The sequence below is a fragment of the Lutra lutra genome, chromosome 7 (assembly GCF_902655055.1).
Source record: "Lutra lutra chromosome 7, mLutLut1.2, whole genome shotgun sequence".
NCBI classification, from domain to species: domain Eukaryota; kingdom Metazoa; phylum Chordata; class Mammalia; order Carnivora; family Mustelidae; genus Lutra; species Lutra lutra.
Genome location: NC_062284.1, coordinates 35,895,849 through 35,919,745, shown reverse-complemented (window position 1 = coordinate 35,919,745; position 23,897 = coordinate 35,895,849). Strand labels below are relative to the sequence as shown.

Sequence of the window (23,897 nt, the reverse complement as noted above, 5' to 3'; positions counted from 1 at the left end):
GTTAGGGGCCAGCGGAGAAACACGTGGCATCCAAAACGATACTGAGCAAGTACGTAAGCAATTAATCATTTGTTAATTAGACTTTTCCACAAGAAGTGCACATCCTAGCACAAGTGGTAGGGGACAAAAGCTAAGAAACTCCTAAAAGGAGAAGAAAGAGGCAGGGAAGCTTCCCCCCACAACACCAGTCAAGGTTTTATAAGGAGTTCCATCCAGGGTGAGAGAAGAACCGGCATCAGGACACACTGAGCTCCCTCTCAAGGCCACGGAGCATGGCCACATTAAGTTCCATATAAACCTCTCATATCAAAGGGTCAGTTGTGTCATTCTCGATAAAATCCTTTTCCATCCTTATAAAAGCCCTCAGTTAAGCAACTCGTGCCCATCCTGCCATCTACAGGTAACTGTTATTTTGAGATTCTGGTGCCCTGAGGAGGTCGAGTGTAGCAACGAGCAACTCTAACTTAAATCTGTGTCAATCACGGTTCTTTCTCTTGGGAGGTTCAATGTGACACCCAGACTTGAGTTCAGGTCTTGCTTCCTCCTGACATTTCACCAGTCCCCATGGCAGTGCTGACTGGGCCTGCTGAGAGCTTTTTTCCGGTAACAGATGATGAGGTGAAAGTAGAAAACAATAAGATTAAAGAAACTGTGTGTAGAAAGGAGACAGAACATCAAAAGATGATCGAGAGAAGAAGGGAAGGAATGTATAAGATTTAAATGCAGGAAAAGAAAGGAGCTAGGGCCCATGCTGCCCCCTAACAAATTACAGTGTTAGAAACTGGACAATTATTTCATTCACTGAATTGCATTTTCCCTTTAAATTATGTATGAGGAATTTAGCAACTGACCTTGCAAGAGTCATGAGGGTAGAAGACACGAACCCCAGGATTTCTTTCTTCATTACTTTCTCCAGTAAGAAGAGTCCTATGATTTAGCTATAGAGTTGTAGCTAAATTTTTCATGTGAAACCCACACACTGCCAACTGGTGATTTTATGCAAGGTAAAGTATCCACTCTTGTTTGGTGAACAAGCTGCCCCACAACATTTTTGGTTAGTGAGTAGCGTGGCCCACACAGCTTCCTGTGAGGACAGGTTTGCTTTGTCTTGTTAATACTCAGCTCAACTGGGTATTGGTCACATTAGAGTCCAACAATATAAGAGTAAGGAAGCAGAAGTAGCATTAGGAGAAATTTCTGGAAATGTGGCGTTTTTAATATAACTTTATCCTTCCATGGTTTATGGTCTTTAAAATTCAGTAAAAGGAGGCAGAATTTCCCACAAGAAATCACTGATCTCTTCATGGCTCTTCAAACAGTAAGTGGACTTAAAGTCTGAATATAAAACATCACTCCAATTAAAAAGGGGCTCTCTAACTATGATCCCCAGTTGTTTGTGCTCACCTAAGTCAGCAAAAGAATTTAAAAATGAGGCTCATGCCCTCACACTGCAGAAACCACTAACACACTGTGAGGAAACGGAGCCGTATTTTATACAAAATAAAGACACTGAAGCGGAAGCATAACCCATGAAAGTTCATTTTTGAAGTTCTGTACCTTCTTCACACACAGATCCTAGTGCTTCTCATTTGTAGCGCCCTAAATGGCAAGTTCAGTTTCAAAAGACTGAGGCTCTAAGAGAGGAAAATGGACAAATGGCTCCTTGGGATTAACGGCAACATTACACTTGAAGAAGCCCTTTCTTAAAAGAAGCATTTTCAGCCTTGTAAATTTAGAAGGAAAAGGAATCTTTGCTTCGAAATCCAACCTCGCTTCACATACATGTTGTACACTTATCACAATAAGAAACACTGTAATTGAAATCTGAAACAGAAATATTTCTACATTCTAGCTGCCCTTGGGGTTGTTTTAGGGAGGGGGAGGGGCGGGAGAATGCCAACCCCATGACCTTCCCTCTTGGCACCAACTCCAGTCCCCAAGTCCCTGGATGCTCGTGGCGGTTCGTGAAAGACTGTGGCAACAGCAGGAGGCAGGTGCACAGCTAACATTTCACTGTCTGCCTGATCCAAACAAGCAAATGAGAACAAATGAGAGGTGCAGTGGTCTTTAGGTTTGGAGGAAACAGCCAGGTAAAGGATAAGATGCTTACTATCACAAACCTCATAAGAGAATCTTTCTCCTTCCTTCTTCTGCTCAGGGAATGGCAAGTCAAAGATGTTGGACAAAGACACGACACATTACAGACACAGCACACAGCACATTTTGACAGAGACTTTTAGATGTGAACCATAAACCACTGATACATCAAAAATCGCTAGCACCACAAAGCACATCTCAGAACAAAAAGTCTGATACCAACTTGACGTTGCGCAATACGTTGAAAAAAAAATCTGTAGTTTGTAGAACGGTACAGATCATTAGCATATCTTCCATATTTGTGTACATACAACTACATCTATACATACACACTACAGAAGGCTACTGGCCATCTCCCTCCTGCCATTCACACTTCTAAAGCATTTACTTTCAGTATTCTGTTGTGGTTAATGATCACTTCAGTTGTTAATGGTGTTTTAGACTATTATCATATCCTGTTCTTTAGTTAACCCATGTAAAAAACTTGACTGACACTTTCCATAGCAAAGAGATGCTGCTGATGGTCTCTAAGTAGATATTTGGCAAACACAGGCATAAAAATATACCCACCTCTTTCCCTCCCATGGATTCAAACATTTTTTCCAGCTGGACCCGCAGTTGCTGAATATTGTTCATCAATATACAGGGCTATAAATAAAGCAAAAAAAAAAAAAAAGTGGTGTGAGAATCCTTCATACAATAAATTATTGAATAAGGTTACCTTAAATGTGATTTAAGTATACAACTATCACTGATGTCCTATTATATTTGGCAATAATCCTTCTATTTTCATTTTACTTTTTAAAAGTTAAGAATGGAAGAGGGAAATCTTACCATTTTGGGGAATGCAATTCAATAATATACCCCAGACAATAAACCATGGGGGACTTACTACTACTATTTCTTTTATTATTAACATTGAGCCGAATTCTGTTTTTAGAGATTTACTTACTTTAAGAAAAAGTTAATAGTTTAATTTTGCCAATATTTCACCATTTAGAAAACCAAAACACCATCTGAATCTTAAAAATCCAGGGGAGGGGAAAAAAAAAAAGACATTTAATAGACTCTCTTTGGCTATAGATAAAGCCTGCACATTAGTACTCAAGGCCCTTAATTATCTGGCTCCAAACTAGTTTTTCCTTCCTATCTCTGTCTACTGAAATATGAGTAACTTCCCCCTTTAAGCAGATTATTCCCCCCAAAACACCTGTGCTTTCTAGACTCTGACCTGGCTTGGCATGTGGCCTCTTCACCTGAACCTCAGTGTCTATCTGAATCACATCCATCATTCCAGGTTTGAGCTTTCTCTTTCCCAGACTATATCCCTTTGTCACTCACTTGACATTTGTTTTATTTGACTTTACATTTATATTGCTTTTCACTGTCTCACCCACTGACCTTAAATGTACCATGCATGCTGCTGTGTCTTCTGCTTTTTCTTAATCCGAGAGCCTCAGAGCTTTCCACAGAATACATGTTTAAAAATGTTGTTTGATGCCATGTTTCCACAAAGGTGGAAATAGAACAATAACATGCAGGTGGAAAGCTTTGTGACAGGACTACATACGGACTTCGAATAATGGGAATTAATTTATCACTGGAAAATGGAATTGAGAATAGTTATAGAATAATTTAATATTTCTTGCATTCTGATTCAAAAAGCCAGTTGATTTGGGGGAGGAAAAGAATGAAAGAAAAGAAAATGGATATATCTTCCAAGTTTCTGGGAAATGAGCCAATAAGGAATTAGAGAGGCGTAGAGAGGACTTAAAGGACAACAGGGAGGTGTTAGCACACATCGGTGGAAAGATTTTATTATTGCTTCAACCACATTACTGACCTTTGAAAAACTTTCTACTTGATTCTTAAAATGACCACATCCTAACTTCGATTTATGAAAACAATTTTAAACTTTGATTCTGTTCCTTTGATTCCGGTCATATAAATATTTTATTTCTCTAACACGGATATCTAAGATTTATCTGCCATAGATTCTGTTCAGTAAGCTGAACCACAATATTCCACAAATAACTCTGGTCTCCAGCTATGACTGAGAGCCACTTGCTCTAGGCTTAAGCTTTCCGCAGGATGCATGACCACAACTTTCAGGGATTCAGCATCCTGACCCAAAGGCAAAGTGAACCCCCACTAGGGGGTGGAGGCATTGGGATTTTCTTTGTTTGTTTGTTTGTTTCTTTCTTTCTTTCTTTCTTTCTTTCTCTCTCTCTCTCTCACTCTCTCTTTTTTTCTTTCTGTCTTTTTTCTTCCCTTTCATTGCAGAAGGGGAAGATTTGGCTTGAATTTGACAAAGAGTAAATGAAGGTCTAAGAAAGACCATGACTCTTAATGAGAAGCAGGAAGAGTGCATGGGTAAATGTTGTATCACTCTGCTCCCCATGGATCTAAGTTAGCTAGGAAGACTCTTCTATGATATTAAGTTTATCTTTTTTGGCACACGCAATAGTACTTTAGTACCAAAAACAGTACTTTAGTACTTTAGCACCCTGGTTGTATAAATAAAAACCAACCTCCAAGTCTTTTTAATATGACTATTTCCAATGGAAAAGAATAACTAAGAAACAAAATGAACTACAGGCTCACTTAATATGACTATTTCCAATGGAAAAGAGCAACCAAGAGACATAATAAATAATATGCATGGATTGATATTAACCCCAGGTAAGGCTACATATATTAAAAAAAATGCAGTCATCTAGAGAGAGAAAAATGAGACTCTTCTCTTTCATTAAGATTTCCCTGACTTTGAAACGTTGAAATATCAATTTTATGGAATCAATTTATCAAATCACTACTGAGGACTGAATTCCACAAATCTACCTTAAACCTAATCTGGAAACAGCTTTTATTTTAAGCACCTCTGTAGGTACTGAAAACAAAACAGAAAACACACACAGTAAAGAGAACATTAACAACTCAGAAATATCATTTGTTGATGAGTTTAATTAGATAAAATAACCTATGTTGAAGTTGTCATCTTTTTATTTGTATACAGTTTGGCTTTTCCCATAAAAATATCATAATGCCTTTCATCTGATCTAAATCTGGAACAAAGTTAGGAACCTAAACTACAATGAATATGAAATTTGTGTTGGGACTAGGGCCATTTCTCTATGACCAAAGTATGTTTCTGAGTTGAAAAAGGTTTTTTTTTAAATATTCAAAATCAAATAATTCTGATTTATATGTGTTGCAGTGCTGTTTTTGGAGTATGAGAAAATGGATTTAAAAAGATGAAATGTGATGTTTCAAGGTGAAACATCACAGCTAGAGAAAATATATATTCTGTTACAGACATTCTAACTGTCATCTTTAATTCTGAACCCTGAGAAAGCAAATGTTAGGGGGATAGCTCTCTTTAAAAGTTTCTAGATCAATTTGCAGATGTTATAGGCATATGGCCATAAATATACTGAGAAAAAATAACTTTAATGTTCTTGATACTGAAAGAAATAGTTATATGTACATGCACGAATCTACAAGAGAATTTTTTTTTTTTAAAGATTTTATTTATTTATTTGTCAGAGAGAGAGAGGGAGAGAGAGCGAGCACAGGCAGACAGAATGGCAGGCAGAGGCAGAGGGAGAAGCAGGCTCCCTGCCGAGCAAGGAGCCCGATGTGGGACTCGATCCCAGGACGCTGGGATCTTGACCTGAGCCGAAGGCAGCTGCTTAACAACTGAGCCACCCAGGCGTCCCTACAAGAGAATTTCTTCAATTTATCTCAGCTGAAAGCATACACTAAGCTGTTGCTTTTCTTTCATGGACACACTGAAATGATGCTTGGCATTTGAATGAGAGTCTAGGACTCATCAAGATATCAGGCACTAGGAAAGAAAAGCACTGAGGAAAAGTTTCTGTGTTGTAATATTTGCAAGGGTGTTTTCTTTCTTTATAAATACTTGATTTTAAAAGTATAAAATATATAGAAAAATACAAAGAATAAAATAAACTTTGATGTATGATTTTTCTCCAATGTTTTAAAAAATAAACTACAGAATGTTAACTCATAATACAGCAAAAAGTCTGCTGTCTTTAAGGTTGTTTTTCTTTTCTGAATGACAAGAACTATTCCTGGTAATTCATAGCTACCTTTTAAAATTTTCAAGTTGGCTATCCTGATATAATCAGAATTTTTCCTGAAATTATCTGGCACTGTTTCAATTTTCAACATATTACTTTTCAAATGTATTATGAATTTAATTGCAAATATACAGTTTCAGTAAATAAATATCCTGTCTTGTCTATGAGAGTATAAACCAATGGCAGTTAGAAATCACCGCTGAGATATCTGCGAGTTTTAATAAAATTTCTGGGCAACATATTAATTTTAGAGAAAGAAGCATCTCTGGGACCCTCGAGAACCATTAAGACTGACTTATATTAATGAGCTGTCAGCGAGAGGTCAATGAGGTTTCACCGAGAATTCTCTTTAGACTTGCCTGATAGTGGGAACTAATTTTTTGAGGAGGAAAAACTGATATTCCTCCTTTAAAATCCTGTTTTTAAAAAACAAAACAAAACTGATTTTCCTCTTTAAAAAGCCTCTTTAAAATTTTTTTTGTGTTTTAAAAAAATTTCTATAATGTTACCAATATAATTCTCCTAAAATGACATTTGGTGAATAGGAAAGATTTCACCTTCCACCACAGACTACCACTGATTATACTCCATATCACTTCAGTTTATCCTGCTTTAGTTTATCTCTTGGTGCCTTTTATTAAGTTGTAGTGCTGGTTTCAATTTTATAAAGATTTTCTTTCATTTTTTTAATTTAATTTTATTTTTCCAGTGTTCCAAGATTTTTCTTAATCATCTAGAAAAGAAAAGGCTAAGTTAATGATGTAGAGGAGAAACCAGCATTACTTCTTACACAAACTATCTTTCTCAATTTATTTGAAAGCTGAAAGAAAAATTGTACTCAATTAAATTGTACCAGTGTCCAAACTATGTGACTGGTATCAACATAAACAAGTTTTTAATTCCTAGTTCTCTGCTTCAGTGTTTTATGATTATGTGGGTCTTTAATTGTTTATGTGAGTCTTCTCCCTATTGTCATGGAAAACCACAAGTTGGCTTGGCATTGAGATGCTCTCAACCTTCCCCTGATTTCTGTACTGTAGCCAGATTGGGATTCCCAGAGAAGTATTCAAACAATTTCTTGAGATCCCTATTCCCTATTACCCTTGAAAACAGAAAGAAAGAAAGAAAATCTCTTGCTTACTCATTTGTTTTTTAAAAAATGGATCTCAACTGAGGAATACGTGAAAGCAGACACAGGTTTACTTACCACATTTTCCTTATCACAATATAAACTGAAGTCACTTGATAGGATCGCAGCATACTGAAGCAGTACTTTATTGATAGTCTAGAGGAAAAGCAGGAAATGTACCCGGTTAAATGTGTCCAGTTATACACGCACTAGCCAGCTTAATGCTAACCAGGCAAATTTTTCACGTCTTTTTCAGCTAAGAGAGGGACAGATGCAGTGATTAAATGTATACCTTTGCCAAAAGAAGGATCTCAAACTACCATGCTTAGATGACAATTTGTAATATTTCTGAGTACATGTGAAAGATATTCTACATGAACTCATTAATTCATTCCATTTTAACATAATCTGCTCCATCCTGAAATTCTTTATTTCTAACTTTACTAAGTATGCAGAAGAGACCTAATTTTGTGGCAGCCTCCTCTATGCTTGGATGCTTACTACCTAGGGACCCTAATGCTCTTTTTTCCCCCCTTAATAACCGAACTTTTCTTTGACTCCTTCCTCTTGGTTTCCAGTTCCTAATGAACTTCTAATGAAGTCACGTTGGTGCTTTCTAGCACTGCATTTTAACACATGCAGCATAACGTAGAATATCCCCCGAACTGCCTAGGCTTGGCCCAGAGCATAAAAAGAAATGTTGAGATTCTGCTCTCCAACTCACCAATTGATTCCTGGACACCAGACTGGGAAGGTAGTATGGCTTAGTGGTTAAAAGCATTTCATGAACCATGCCATTTCTAGTTGGGTGCTTCTTTGAGTTATTTAAATTTCTAAACTTATTTCATCATTTGAATAATTAAGAAAAATCACAGTGCCATTGTCACGGGGTTGTAGTGAAGAATAAGTAAAAGATTATTAGCACATAGCAATGTTCAATTAATTATCATCATTACTTTAGAAAATTAGGATTATGTTCCCAAAGAACAAGAAATACATGCATCTCATTCAGGATTGTATCTCCAGTGTCCCTGAACACTCAAAAAAAAAAAAAAAAAAAAAAAAAAAAAAAAAAAAGAGAGAGAGAGATTGAGAATGAGAGAGAGAGAGAAGCAGTAAAGCCATAGAAATATCCATGACCTGTGTACACTCTTCACCTCTCATCACAGCTATGAAATGTGAAGCATTTGATTGGTATATTGAGTCTTATATATGCTTTAGTAAGGACAAACCATCCTTTCAAGCCCCATTTTACAATGCCAAATTTTCCCAACTGTTGCAGATATCATTAATTATGTCTTTTCTCCAAGAGATAGTTTAAATCAATATAAGTCCTAGGAAGAGAATATGATTTCAAAATTCTGATACAAGGATCCCAATTCCAAAAAGGATAGGGTTTTCAAGACCAAAGGTCCCATCTGATGAAACAAAACGAATTCTAACAGTCTGAAGTTACTGTGAAATAGCTAATTATATTAACCACAAAGTCCTATCTTCATTTTTATGATTTTTTAAAATCATTCCAATAGAATTTATCTTTCAATGAAAATTACCAATTTCTGCTTTCCCAGTAAATGGGTTTTTTTCCTTACATTATTTCCATGGGATGATAATTGGTAGTATTGAATTTACATAGATTAAGAATATTTTAGGTATTTAAAAAAAATTTTTTAAAGATTTTTATTTATTTATTTGACAGAGAGAGATCACAAGTAGGCAGAGAGGCAGGCAGAGAGAGAGAGGAGGAAGCAGGCTCCCTGGTGAGCAGAGAGCCCGATGCGGGCTCGATTCCAGGACCCTGAGATCATGACCTGAGCCAAATGCAGAGGCTTAACCTACTGAGCCACCCAGGTGCCCCTAAAAAAATTTTTTATTGTGCCAATAAAAGCTCACATTTCCTCAGTGACACATGGAGCCTAGTTCTTTTCTCCTCGCTTCAAAGAAGGCATTTTCCTGTGTGGATTCTAACATAACCCTCTTTGTAACCTCCCACTTCTTTACACTTTCCTGCAACCCACTTGTTTACACGTGGCTGTGTGCAACCTCACAGCTACAGAAAGGTCAAAGGTACCCAGGAGGGGAGGGTGGTCTGGAGCCCAGCAGCTTAAGCCCCAGAGCCCTTTTCCTTCTGCTCTCTCTCCCTGCTTCCATACCTCCACCTTACATAACCTTCTTCCTGACTACTCTGAGGGTGAATTCTAGTTACTTTTCTAATATTGTGCACCATTTAATAGTATGTCACCAAATATATTAACTCTGAGATTATTAAATTCTCCATATGACCCTGCTTCCATGAGTCCCACAGAGTTACAAGAATAGCATGTGACACACTTTTTTCAACAGTATGCCTAATGACCCCATTTCATTCTTCTCTTGGCAGTCACCCAAAATGCGGCTGCTTGTCAAGAAAAGACGAGATTTCCCCCCCCCCCCCCCCAGAATAATCCTCCTGCAGAGCTTACTTGCAGGTTTTACCACACTGGGAAATTGAAATCAGTGGCTACCAAGAAAGTCCCCTTTGGAAAGGATCAAAGTAAAGAATTTTTACCTATTATCTTTAAAAGCAGGAGGTTACTTTTGTCTATCTAATTAACATATAAAGACTAGAGTTCAAAGGTTAACAATACTTGATGGTTACTTGATGGTAACTAAATAATATAATATGGTTTAGGCTGATAGCTTATGTACCTAAAGGCCTTCATTGGCTTCTCATTTTCTTTTCAGCCTTTTGATTTTTTTAAATTATGTGATTTCAATATTCTGATACAAGGATCCCAGTTTTCTACTAAAGATGTTTCCACTTTGCTTGTTCCTCCAGAATCCTTAGAAGGAGGACCTAAATGTCAAATGGTACAATTCCATCAGCTATAGTCCCGCAGTCTCAGAAAAGAAAGCATTCGTTCCCTTTAACCTACCTTCGCAAATCTTCTCATTAAGTGAGATAATGCTTCAGGATTAGGGCATTCCAGTTTCTTAATAATCTCAAAGCTCTGATTAAGCTGGGCGAAGACATCAACCACGGAACAAGAGAAGAGGGCATGATCCGATGTCTGCTGGAACTGAGGGGAGAGAAGAGGAAACCAGATGAGACCATCCCAATAAGCACATTAGAGGGAGTGTGGTGAGAGGAGAATCATTTCACATAAATAACTCGGCCTCCTGTATCATGTACCTTCATTTCACGTGCCTTCTTTTCCTATTTAATAAGATGCTTACCCGTTTGAAAATCATTCATGTCCTTTTCTGGAAAATGTATTAGAACTTGTATCACGGGGCAGGCTGCTATTAATTCCCCTATTAATTCCCCATAGATATGAGAACAGTTTAGAAAGATATTGTGGCTCAACACGTAAGTTGTTCCAGAGGGGTTTGGAGGGTGTCTGCTCCCAGTCTTAAAATCCTGGAAAGGTTTCAGGACAAGCAAGTTTGTATGACCCTACTGAAGTTTTAGACTGCCATTCAGGAGGTAAAAGAATCATGGAGCAAAAGGGGGATTGATTTTCTTTTTTTAATTTAAATAATTCCCTAAGGTACCTACCAGCACTTTATAGTTGTGTTTCACATTTATTTTGGTCATTAGAGGATTAAAATAAACCTTAAATAATAACAACGAGCCTAACAATTCCCATTATCTTAAAAATGAGTCACGTGAATGAATCTTGACAATAAGCAGTCTTAAAGTAATTTAAACTCACTCCGTCTTTTTTGTCTCTTCCTAGTGCTCCGTGAAGGAACTCCATTGACACATCTTCATTTTCATCTAGCCACTGCATGACAAAAGGCTCAAACCACCTAAAAAAATTAATAATGTCACATACCATAAAAGATATCACTTGCACATAATTAACACTGAATATTGCTCTTTTCTTAAATGAGAGTAATTCAGAACCAAACATTTCTTTTTATTCCCTGTTTTCAGTTCTGTTTTCTCAGAGACTGTTAGCTTTTACTTCATCAAACACATCCCTGTTTATTTACTTTCAATGTCTATCTCTTTCTTGGCTCCTCCCATGGTACTTTAAATATGCTTAGTTCCCAATTCCTACACTATAATGTCCTTCACAATTCAAAGTCCTATAAAATGTACACCTTGTGTGCTGACCCCTATCATGCCATTTGCTCACTTTTTAGTACTTTACTGATGGGCTTCCTTTCATCCATACCTACTCATCTCCTATAACTGATCCTGGGTGCCCATCTCTGGCTTGTTATGATCTACAATCCACCTGCAGTTGTGTTTTGTGAACAGTCTTAAGTTTCAGAGTTCTTTTTTCCATGTGGAGGTACAATTGCATAACACCTCTTATTTAGAAGACCATTCTTTACCCCACTGCCTTGAATTGCCATCTTGGGTATAAATTAGGCAATGGCGTATATGGGTTTGTCTCCAGACTAGTTTGTCCTATTGGTCTCTTTGTCATGAACTAACACTACACCCTTTTAATAAGTCTTGATAACTGATAATGCAGCTCTCCAGGGTTTTTTGTTTTTTTTTTTTTTCTTCCTCTTCGACACTGCCTTGGCGATTCTTAGCCTTTTGTATTTCTTTATACATTTTTTGAGTGAATCTGTCAATTTGCACAAAAATACCTGCTGGAATTTTTATGGGATTGCATTAAATCTCTAAGTCGATGGGGGGAGCATTACTCTCTTTACAATAATGCATCTTTTTAGGAACACTTTTATTTCAGTTCATCTTAAATTTCTCTTAGTAACATTTTATAGTTAGAGTAGAGGGCTTGCACATCTTTCATCACCATTTGTTTCTCATGGTTTTAATGCTATTTAAATGGTATTGTTTAATATGTAATTTTCTAACAGCTTGTAGCTACTATATAGAAATTTAATTAGGTTTTATATAGACTTATTATATTCACTTTTTTTTGAGAGAGAAAGAGTGTATGAGCATGGGGGGGGGGGCAAAGAGATAATCTTAAGCAGGCTCCAAGCTCAGCATGGAGCTCTACCCAGGGCTTGATGTCACTACCCTGAGATCATGACCTGAGCCAAAATCAAGAGTCAGACATTTAACCTACAGAGCCACCCAGGAGCCACTTTTTAAATTCTATTAGTTATCCTATAGTTTCTTTTGGATTTTCTAGATGTACTATTATGTCATAGACAAATATTAACAACATCAATATATGCTTTTATAATCATTATACTTTTCTACCCCTTATTGTATTGCATAGGACTTCTAGTAAATTGTTAAATAAAGGTGATGTTATCAGCTGTCAGTCTCATTCTTGATTTCAGGTGGAAGCTTTCAAAATTTTATCCATAAGCATAATGTTTAGAGAGGAGATCAAGATGGCAGAGTAGGAAGATCCTGAGCTTCTGTCCTCACATCAACACACTAAAATGTACAATTGCATATAGAACTATCACAGAGAATGAAGTGAAGACTAATAGAACAGATTTTTTACAACTAAAGATATAAATAAAATGTCACACGGAGACAGTTAAGACAAGGAGAGGTGGTCCGGTCAGGACCAGTAACCCCAGTGAAACCCACAAGTGTAGAGGCCTTTCCTGAAGAATAAGGAAGTCTAAGGCTTCAAAGCTCAGAGAACTTGCACCAGGAAGATGAACACCCATATCCAGGAGAGCCAGAAAGTAGCAGAAAACAGAAACTCCACTCAATCACAGTCATCCACACCAGAAGCCTGACCCACCTTGGGCTTTGCAACTAGTCACACCAGGGCCAACACTGCACACTAGCACCCCTAAAGCAATTATAGCCTGGTCCCTCAGCCATACAGGTCAGGGTCAAGCTCCACTCACCAGCATGCCCATAGCAGTTGTAGTAGGGCCTAGCAGACATCTGTGCCAGGGGACAGCACCCCCCACAAGCAATTATGTACTAAAAACCCAACAACAACAACCTCCAGCCATAACACGAGGGTGCATATGAGTCACACAGAAGACACCCCTGGGACACCTGGCAGGAGACCAGGGAAATTTGTGATTCTGGGCCCCATAGCACACCTTCCACATAAAGCTCCTCCTTGAAGACCAGGAGAATTAGCTGATCTAAACACAAAGAAGCATAATGAGAAGACAGAACAATATGTCAAAAAATATGACAGAAAGAACAAGACAAACCGCCCCCCCGAAAAGAAGTAAGTGAAATGAAGATAAGTGACTTACCAGATAAATAGTTCAAAGTAATGGTCGTAAAGATGTCTACTAAACCCAGGAGAAGAATGAATAAATACCATGAGAAGTTCAACAAGGACAGAAAATATTAAAAAGAACCAATCATAACTGAAGACTACAATAACTGAAATGAAAACTGTACTACAGAAAATCAATAGAACATTAGATAATGCAGCAGAATGGATCAGCAATCTGGAAGACAAGCTGGTAGAAATCATCCAAACTGGACAGCAAAAATAAAAAGGAATTAAAAAATGAGGATAGTTGGGGCACTTGGGTGGCTCAATCAGTTACGCATCTGACACTTGGTTTCGACTCAGGTCATGATCTCAGGGTTGTGAGATCAAGCCCCACATCAGGCTCTGTGCTCAGTTTGTAGTGTACTTGAGGTTCTCTCTCACCCTCTCCCTCTGCCCCTCCCCCTTCTCATGCTCTCTCTTTCTCTCTCTTAAATAAATAAATAAATAAATACATCTATCTTTAAAAATAAGTAAAATATAAGGATAATTTAAGGGCCCTCTAGGACCTCAAGCATACTAACATTCATTGTGTAGTGGTCCCAGAAGGAGAAAAGATAGAAAATGGGACAGAAAACCAATTTTCAGAAATAATAGCTAAAAATATCCCTAAACTGGTGAAGGAAGCAGACATCCAAGTCCAGGAATCACACAGAATCTCCGAAAAGATGAATCTAAAGAGACCCACACCAAGACACATTATAATCCAAGTGTCTACAGTTACAGATAAAGAGAGATTCTTAAAGGAGCAAGAGAAAAGAATTATTTATGTACAAGTAAACCCCAATAAGACTATTAGCTGATTTTTCAGCACAAGATTTACAGGCCAGAAATAGTGGCACAATATATTCAAAATGCTGAAAGTAAAACAATGACAACCAATAATAATCTCCCTGGCAAGATTATCACTCAGAATTGAAGGAAGCATAAGGAATTTTCCAGGCAAGCAAGAGTAAAAGGAGTTCATCAACAACAAACTGGCCTTCTAAGAAATGTGAAAGGAACTTCTTTAAACATAAAAGAAAAGGCTATAGCTAAAAAACAAAACAAAACATAATAAAAAAATCTCAGTGTAGAGGTGAATACATAGTAAAGGTAGTGCTTCAACCATCAACACAGGTAGTATGAAGGTTAAAAGACAACAGTAAAATCATCTAGACCTACAATAATTGGTCAAAGGACACACAAAATACTTACATGTAAAATATGACATCAAAAACAAAAAAATAGGAGAAGAGTAAAAATGTAGTGCTGTAGGCATGTAGGAACATGCTGGAACCTAAACAACTTAAAGTAGAATGTACATTTAAGATATTACATATGAACTTTGTGATAACCACAGCCCAAATACTTATAACAGATACACAAAAATTAAAGAGAAAGAAATACAAACATAACACTAAGGAATGTCGCCAAATCCCATGAGAAGAGAGTAAGAGAGAAAGAAACAGAAAAAAAAAAAACCTACAAAAGCAACCATAAAATGGTTGAAAAAGAAAACAATCATAAAATGGTAAGAAGTACATATTTATCAAGGGTTACCTTAAATGTAAATAGATTAAATCAAAAGATATAGGGTAGCTAAACAGACAAAAAAAAAAAAAAAAAACAAGACTTCTATATATGCTATGATAGATTCACTTCAGATCTAAAGACACAGACAAACTAAAAGTGAAGGAATGGAAAAATCTATTCCTTGCAAATAGAAACAAAAAGAAAGCTGTGGTAGCAATACTTACATCAGACAAAATAGACTTTAAAAGAAAGGATGTAACAAGAAACAGAATGGGGCATTACGTTATGATAAAGGGTTCAATCCAACAAGGGGATATAACACTTGTAAATATCTATGTGCCCAACATAGGAACTCCTAAATACATAAAAGAAATGTTACTAGACAAGGGAGAAATTCATGGTAATACAGCAATAGTAGGGTACTTTAACACTCCAAACAATAGAATGATCATCTAGGGAGAAAATCAGTAAGGAAACATTGGCCTTGAACAACACAGTAGACCTAATGGACTTAATGTACATTTAAGATACACAACACTCCATCTGAAAGCAGAAGAATACACATTCTTTTTAAGAACACATAGAACATTTTTTAGGATACATCACATGTTGGGCTGCAAAACAAGTCTCAGTAAGTTAAAAAAGACTAAAATCATATCAAGCATCTTTTCTGACCACAATGGCATGAAACTAGAAATCAATTACAAAAAGAAAAGTGGACAAAACACAAACATGTGAAAACTGAACGACACCATTATAAACCAGTAAGTCAATGAAGTAATCAAAGAAACAAAGAAAAATCCTTGAGACAAATGAAAATGGAAACAAAGAGTCCAAAATCTATGGGATGCAGAAAACACAGTTTTAAAAGAGAGGTGAATAGTGATACAGGCCTACCTCAAGAAACAAGAAAAAAAAAAATCTAACCTTATACCTAAAAGAAAAGAAAAAAAAGAACAAAGATCAGGGTTAGTAGAAGAAAGGAAAGAATAAAGAGCAAAAATAAATAAGATAGAGACCACAAAAACAATAGAAATAATGAAACTAAGAGTAGTTCTTTGCAAACATAAACAAAATTGGTAAACCTTTAGCTATGAAGAAAAAAAAAGAGGCCCAAATAAATAAAATCAGAAATGAAAAAAAAAAGTTACAACTTATGCCACAGAAATACAAATACAAAAATTAAAAACCTAATTATGTACCAACAAATGGGAAGAAATGGATAAATTCCCAGAAATACGTGATCTTCTAAGACTGACTCAAGAAAAAATAGGAAATATGAGTAGACCAATTATTAGCAATAAAATTCAATCAATAATAATAATAAATTTAAAAAACTCCCCAAAGAAGAAAAGCCCAGGACCAGATGGCTTCACTGCCAAATTCTACCAAAAAAAATTTTTTTTAAAGATCTTATTTATTTGACAAAGAGCGAGCGAGAGAGGGAACACAAGCAGTGGGAATGGGAGAGGGAGAAGCAGGCTTCCCGCCGAGCAGGAAGCCCAATGTGGGGATCAATCCCAGGACCTGAGCCAAAGGCAGATGCTAAAGGACTGAGCCACCCAGGCGCCCCTGTACAAATATTTAAAGAGGAGTTAATACCTATCCTCAAACTATACCAAAAATTAAAGAAGGAATGCTCCAAACTCATTCTACATTCTCACTGTTACTCTGATGCCAAAATTAGACAAAGATAAAACAATACGGTTACAGGTCAATATCCCAAATGAACATAGAGGCAAAAATCCTCAACAGAGTATTAGCAAACTGAATTTAAAAATACATTAAAAGGATCATATACTGTGATCAAGTAGGATTTATTCCAGGGATGAAAGGATGGTTCATTATCTACAAATAAATCAATGTAATACCACATTAGCAACAACCAAAAAAGGAAGAAAAATCATATAATCATATCAATAGATGCATAAAAAACATTTGATAAAATTCCACATCTACTTATGATAACAACTCTAAAAAAAATGAGTATACAGAGAATATGTGTCAACATAATAAAGGCCATATATAACAAACCCATGGCTAATATCATACTTAATGGTGAAAAATTGAAGGTTTTTTCCTTTCATATCAGGAACTACACAAGGATGCCCAGTCTTGCCACTTGTTTTCTACACAGTATTGGAAATCCTAGCAACAGCAATCAGATGAGAAAAAGAAATCAAAGATATCCAAATTGGAAAAGAGGTCAAACTGTCATTATTTGCAGATGATGTACTTTGTCTAGAAAACATTATAGACACCACTGAAAAACTATTAAAACTAATGAATTCAGTAAGGTTGCCAGATATGAAAGTAATATACATAAATCTGTTTCACTTCTATACACTAATAATAAACTATCAGAGAGAGAAATTAAAGGAAAAAACCCATTTACAACTGCATCAAAAAATACCTAGGAATAAATTTAGCAAAGAAGTTTAAAGAACTGTACTCTGAAAATAATACATTGATAAAAGAAATTGAAGATGACCCAAGTAAGTGGACATATATACCATGTTTGTGATTTAAAGAATTAATGTTGTTAAAACGTCTACCCAAAGCACTTACAGATTCAGTGCAATCCCTATCAAAATTCCAATGGTAATTTTTTACAGACTAGAGCAAATAATCCTGAAAATTGTATGGAATCACAAAAGACCCGAAATAGCCAAAGGATCTTGAGAAATAAGAACAAAGCTGTAGGTATCACTCTTCCTGATTTCTAACTATACTACAAACTATAGTAACCAAGCACACACACAAAAAGACACAAAGATCAACGGAACAGAACAGAAAGTCAGGAAATAAACCCTTGTTTCTATATGATGAGGAAGGCAAGAATATCCAATGAAGAAAGATAGTTTCTTCAATAAAGGTGTTAGGAAAACTGGACAGCTACAAGCAAAAGAATAAAACTGGATTACTTTCTTATACCATACACAAAAATAAACTGAAAATGTATTAGACTTAAATGTAAGACGTGAAACCATAAAATTCCTAGAAGAAATCATATGCATGAACCCTTGGGCATCTTAGCTATACATATGTGTGTGTGTGTGTGTATATACATATATATATATATATATATATATATATATATATATATATATATATATATATACATATTTTATTTTTATTTATTTATTTTTTTTGTGGATTCATCTCCTCAAGCAAGGGCAACAAAAGCACCGAACTACACCGTACTAAAAACATTTTGCACAACAAAGAAAACCATCAACAAAACAAAAGGTAACATACTGAATGGAAAAAATATTTACAAATGATATGACCCATAAGCAGTCAATGTCTGAAATATAAAAAATTCAGCAAACTCTATGTAAACATACCCATTTAAAAATTAGGCAGAACACCTTAATAGACACTGCTGTAAAGAAGACATACAAATGGCCAACACCAACAGACACACCAAAAGATGCTCAAGGTCACTTATCATCAGGGAAATGCATGACCAAAAGCACAAGATATTGCTTCACAGTTGAAAGAATGACTATATAAAAAACAAAACAAGAAATAACAAGTATTGTCGAGGATGTGAAGAAAAGGGAATCCTCATGCACTGTTGGTGGAAATTCAAAATTGTGCAGCCATTATGGAAAAATTTATGGTGGTTCCTCAAAAAATTAAAAACAGAAATATCATATGATCCAGCAATTCCACTTCTGGGAATTCATCTAGGAAAATGAAAACAGTAATTCAAAAAGACATATATAGCATTATATTCATTACACCATTAATTATAGTAGCCAAGATATGGAAACAATCTAAGTGTCCATCTTATAATAGATGAAAGGATAAAGATGTGGTACAGATATACAATGGAATATTTACTCAGCCATAAAAAAGAATGCATTCTTGCCATTTGTGACAACCTGAGTAGAGCTAGAGGATATTACACTAAGTGAAATAAGTCAGTGAAAGATGCCAAATGATTTCACTTACATATGGAATCTAAAAAAAAAAAAAAAAAAAAACAAAAAAAAAACCAACAAACAAAAAACAAAAAACCATGCAAAACAGAAACAGATTCATTGATACAGAGAGAAAACAGGTGGTTGCCAGGGGCTAGGAGAGCAGAGGGATGGGTAAAATAGAGTAAGGGGAATGAAAGATACAAACTTTCAGTTATAAAATAAATAAGACATGGAGATTCAATGGATAGTATAGGAAATTGATATAACAATTTTGTATGGTGACAGATAGTAGCTAGATGTATGGTGGTGATCAATTTATAATGTTTATAAATGTTGAATGATTATGTTGTACTCCTGAAACTAAAATAATATTTTATGCCAACTACATTTCAATTAAAAAAGAGGCATACTGGTTTTATTGTTGTTTCTTTTTTGAAAGAGTGTGTCTTTGGGGCACCTGGGTGGTTCATTGGGTTAAAGTCTCTGCCTTCAGCTCAGGTCATGATCCCAGGCTCCTGGGATCAAACCCTGCATCAGGTTCTCTGCTCAGCAGGGAGCCGGCTCCCCCTCCTCTCTCTCTGCCTGCTCAATGCCTACTTGTGATCTCTGTCTGTCCAATAAATAAATAAAATCTTAAAAAAGAAAAAAAGAAAGAATGGTCTTTTATTAGATTAAGATAGTTCCATTCTATTCTTAACTTCTAAGAGATTGTTATAATAAATTGATATTGTATTTTATTAAATTATTGTTCTGTGCTTAGTGTAATGACTGTAGGGATATTCTCTTTCATTCCTTGAATGTGGTGAATTATATTCATTGCTTTTAAAATGTTAAACTAATTTTATATTTCAGTAATAAATACCCCTTGGTCATGTTATATTAGTCTTCTTATAAACTACTGGATTCTATTGGCTAATATTTTATTTTATTTTACTTTTTAAATATATTTTCAGAGAGAAATCGTTCTTTAATTGTATGTCATATTCTCAATAGGTTTCAGTAGTTGAGGATAATTGGTACATTTTTGCCTAACTTTTAAATGTACTGGCATAAATAATGTCTTGTTATGTTTTATATTTTTGGATCTTTAGTGATGTCCTTTTCCGGCAATGATAATTTGTGATATCTGCTTTTCCTTTTTTCCCCCATTTTTTATTTTTATCATGTTTTTCAAGAATAAACTTTTGGCTATGTAATTTTTCCTATTTAAATTTATTTTGTTCCAGGTCTTATTGATCATTTTTTCCTTTTATTTTCTTTTGACTTAATTTGTTTTTTTAAATTAGTCTTACACTATTGATTTCATACCTTTCTCCCTCTTTGTCTCTATAGAATTAGAAGATACACACTTTCTTCTATTTCCTAGTTTGGCTGCAATCCACAAGTTTCAACATGCCATATTTTACTATCACTTAGTTCAAAATATTTCGTAATTTACACTGATTTCTTTTTTACTCAGGTTTTAGAGAGTTCTGCTTAATTTGGGTATCTGGTCATTTTCTAGTTATGTTCTTGGAGTTGATATCTAGCTTAATTCCACAGTGGTCCAAGACCATACAGTATATATTTCATTCTTTTAAAATACATTAGACCTGCTTTATGGTTCAGCGAATAGTCTGTTTTGGTAAATGCACCATGTGCATGTGATAATAACCTGTGTTTTGTCACTGGTGGTCATCAGTTGTAGATAGAGGGGTGTGTGTGTGTGTGTGTGTGTGTGTGTGTGTAAATAATTCCCATGGAAAATTGTGGAACCTGTATGTGACCAGATACAGATAGATAAATATCTTTAAGTGTATTATTCATGTTATTGAAACTTCTATTTTTTTTTTAAGATTTTATGTATTTATTTAACACAGAGAGAGAGATCACAAGTAGGCAGAGCAGCTGGCAGAGAGAGCGGGGGAAGCAGGCTCCCTGCTGTGCAGAGACTCCCGATGCGGGGCTGGATCCCAGCACCCTGAGATCATGGCCTTGAGCTGCTAGGCAAAGCTAAAGGCAGAGGCCTAACCCACTGAGCCACCCAGGCGCCCTGAAACTTCTATATTTTAACTGACTTTGTCTGTTTCTTGAGTTGCTATAATCTCCAAGTAAAATTGCTGAGTTGATGATTTTTCCTTTTAATTCTGACAATTTTTGCTTTATATATTTTGTTGACATGTTATGACATACATTTATAACGATGTTTTTTGAATTGCTCCTTCAATCATGAAATATTTCTCTTTCAAAATTGTTTTGTTATATTTCTTATTTGGAATTCTATTTTTTTAATATTAGTATAGCCATGAAAATTTGATCTCAATTATTGTTTTCATTCTTTTACTTAACCTGTCTAGATGCTTACGTTTTAGGTGAATCAATTATAAGTAATAGTTTGGGATTTACTATTTTATCTGTAGGACGATATTTGTTGACTAGAACCTTAATCCGTTTATGTTTAATGATTATACTTAATTTTCTGATAAATATAATTCTTAAAATGTCATCTTGCTTCCCCTATCCCCCCTAAATTTCCTGCCTGCTTTTTATTTTTTGCATTCTCCTTTCTTTTCTCCTTTCCTTAGATATGTTTGTTGTACTCTCCCTTCACCCTATTGTTTTATGGGTGCATAATACTTACGGGTTACACTGTAAATTATAACACCCATCCATGACACATTAGAAGATTTTTAAATTGAGTATTTTACACTTTCTAAACAATTCAAGGATTTTATACCATATTAACTCCATTTACTGCTTTTCTACCTTTTTATGCTACTGTTGTCTTGTATTTTAATTCTATGTATATTTTCTTCTACAGATTTTTTATTTTAAATAGTTGATGTATTTTTAAGTGTCCTTTTTTGCTTATCTATTCTAATGCTTTTTATTATCTAATACATTCCTGCATTTTTATCTTCAGTCATTTTCCTTCTACCTAAAGCATGGTTTATATATTTTGGTGAAGGTCTATTGGAAATGGGTTCTTTTAGCTTCTCAGTTATATAAATATACTTATTGCACCTTGTTTTAGAGGGATTTTTTTTAAAGATTTTATTTATTTATTTGACAGACAGAGATCACAAGTAGGTAGAGAGGCAGGCAGAGAGAGAGGAAGGGAAGCAGGCTCCCTGCTGAGCAGAGAGCCCGATGCGGGACTCAATCCCAGGACCCTGAGATCATGACCTGAGCCGAAGGCAGTGGCTTAACCCACTGCGCCACCCAGGCGCCCTAGAAGGATATTTTTGATGCTTATAGAATTCTAAGTTGTTAGCTGTTTTCTTTCAGCACTTAAAACATATTGCAGTGTACTCTGGTTTCAGTCCCTCCTACTGAACAATCATCCATGAGTGTTATTACAGCTCCTTTGAAGATAAAGTGTCTTACCTTCCTTGACTCCAATAAGTGGGAAGATTTTTTTATGCTTTTCTGGTTTTAAGCAACTTTGTATGATGTAATGACCAGTAGTTTTCCTTGCATTTGAATATCCTGCCTAGGATTTATAGAAATTCCTCAGCTATAACTCCCATGTTTTTCAACCATTTTGCAAAATACACATCTACTATCTTATCAAACACTGCTCTGGTACTACTCCTTCTCTCTTTTCCTTCTCTGGGACTCAATTCTTTGCATATTAGACCTTTACAATTTATCCCATATATCCCTTATGTGTTTCTCTCTTCTATATTTCTTTCTTCCATTTCTTTTATCCACTCTTCTGCTATGTATAATCTGCTATTAAGCCCATTTATTACATTCCTAATTTCATCCCTTTTCAGTTCTGTAGTTTTTATTTTATTCTTCTTATAGATCTTATTTTTCTGTGGAAGTTTTCTCACATTTTCAAGTTTAGATCAAAGTCTGTATCTGGTAAGTCTAATAACTATTTTTCTCCTGGATCTTATTCGTTTGGTCCTGTTGCCTAGCAGTCTTTAATTTTTTTGTTGAATATTATACCTTGTCTATGGAAAAAATATGGAAACTTTGGTCATTTCCTCCAGAGAGAAATCTAAATTTTTCCTTATATTTGCAGGGAGAGAGTCATAAAGTAGACAAGGCTGATTTTTAGGCTGGGCTATTTCTAGCTCTTATTTCTAGGGCAGAGCGCTCTGGGATCTCACCTGAAAGACTGGGAAGTCTCGTTTCTTAGGAAATCTTCACTAACTTTTATCTCCCCAGCATTGTGAGGATGCTCAAGTGTCTACTTAAATTTTAATTTCTCAGTGCCTTCTTTCTATACCTGATTATTTCTGCCTCAGTCCCAATACCTGAGCAGATAAAGAATGAGAAAATACCTCAGGGAGAAAACTGTGGGCAAGGCACCATGCTTACTTTTCTGTGGTTTGCATTTCTCTGGGAGTTTGGTCCTACAGGTCCAAACAACCTTCATAGTCCTAAACACCAACGTTTAATTCTCTACCCCATGGACATTGCTATAAGCTGGGCTACTGTTCTCTGTGCGGTCACAATGACATTGTAAATGTCATTACAAATTAGCAAATTCATAGGAGCAGGGAGGACAGGACTGAGGGGGGAAAAAACTGGCAGCAAATACAAGATTCACTTCAATGCATTTCTCTTTTCTCAGGGACAGTAGTTTCTCACTTCCTGGTTGCCTTGATTGCTCTCTGATGCTGTTTAATTTTATTCAGCTTTTATGCCACTCTTCAGTGGTCATGTCAGTCTGATTTTAGTTAGTAGTGTAGTTAGCTTAGACAGACTCAAAGCAAAGGTCTCTGGCTAATGGCATCGTTTTTTTACTTCCCTATCCCAAGTCAGTATCACTAGCTGCTTAGGCACATATAATTTATCTGCAATTCTTCCCTATTTCTTTCATCCTCATATGTCTTAGTTGACAAATTATGTAAACTCTATCTTTGAAATCTCTCTCCCACACATATTCATCCTATATGTTCTTACTACAACCATTCCAATGTATATAGATTTTTTTTTTTAATTTTTAAAG

The 23,897-nt window shown here is 35.7% G+C and overlaps 1 protein-coding gene across 1 annotated transcript in view; it reads right to left on the bottom strand.

Moving 5' to 3' along the window:
• The window catches only part of UNC13C (unc-13 homolog C), a 611,946-nt gene that overhangs the window by 123,974 nt on the left and 464,075 nt on the right, over positions 1 to 23,897 (bottom strand). The window contains exons 23-26 of the mRNA XM_047738968.1: positions 11,025 to 11,121; positions 10,245 to 10,388; positions 7,408 to 7,485; positions 2,668 to 2,745 (exon numbers count right to left, since the gene is read on the bottom strand). Coding sequence (XP_047594924.1) covers positions 2,668 to 2,745; positions 7,408 to 7,485; positions 10,245 to 10,388; positions 11,025 to 11,121 — 397 coding nt within the window. The remainder of the gene's footprint in view (positions 1 to 2,667; positions 2,746 to 7,407; positions 7,486 to 10,244; positions 10,389 to 11,024; positions 11,122 to 23,897) is intronic.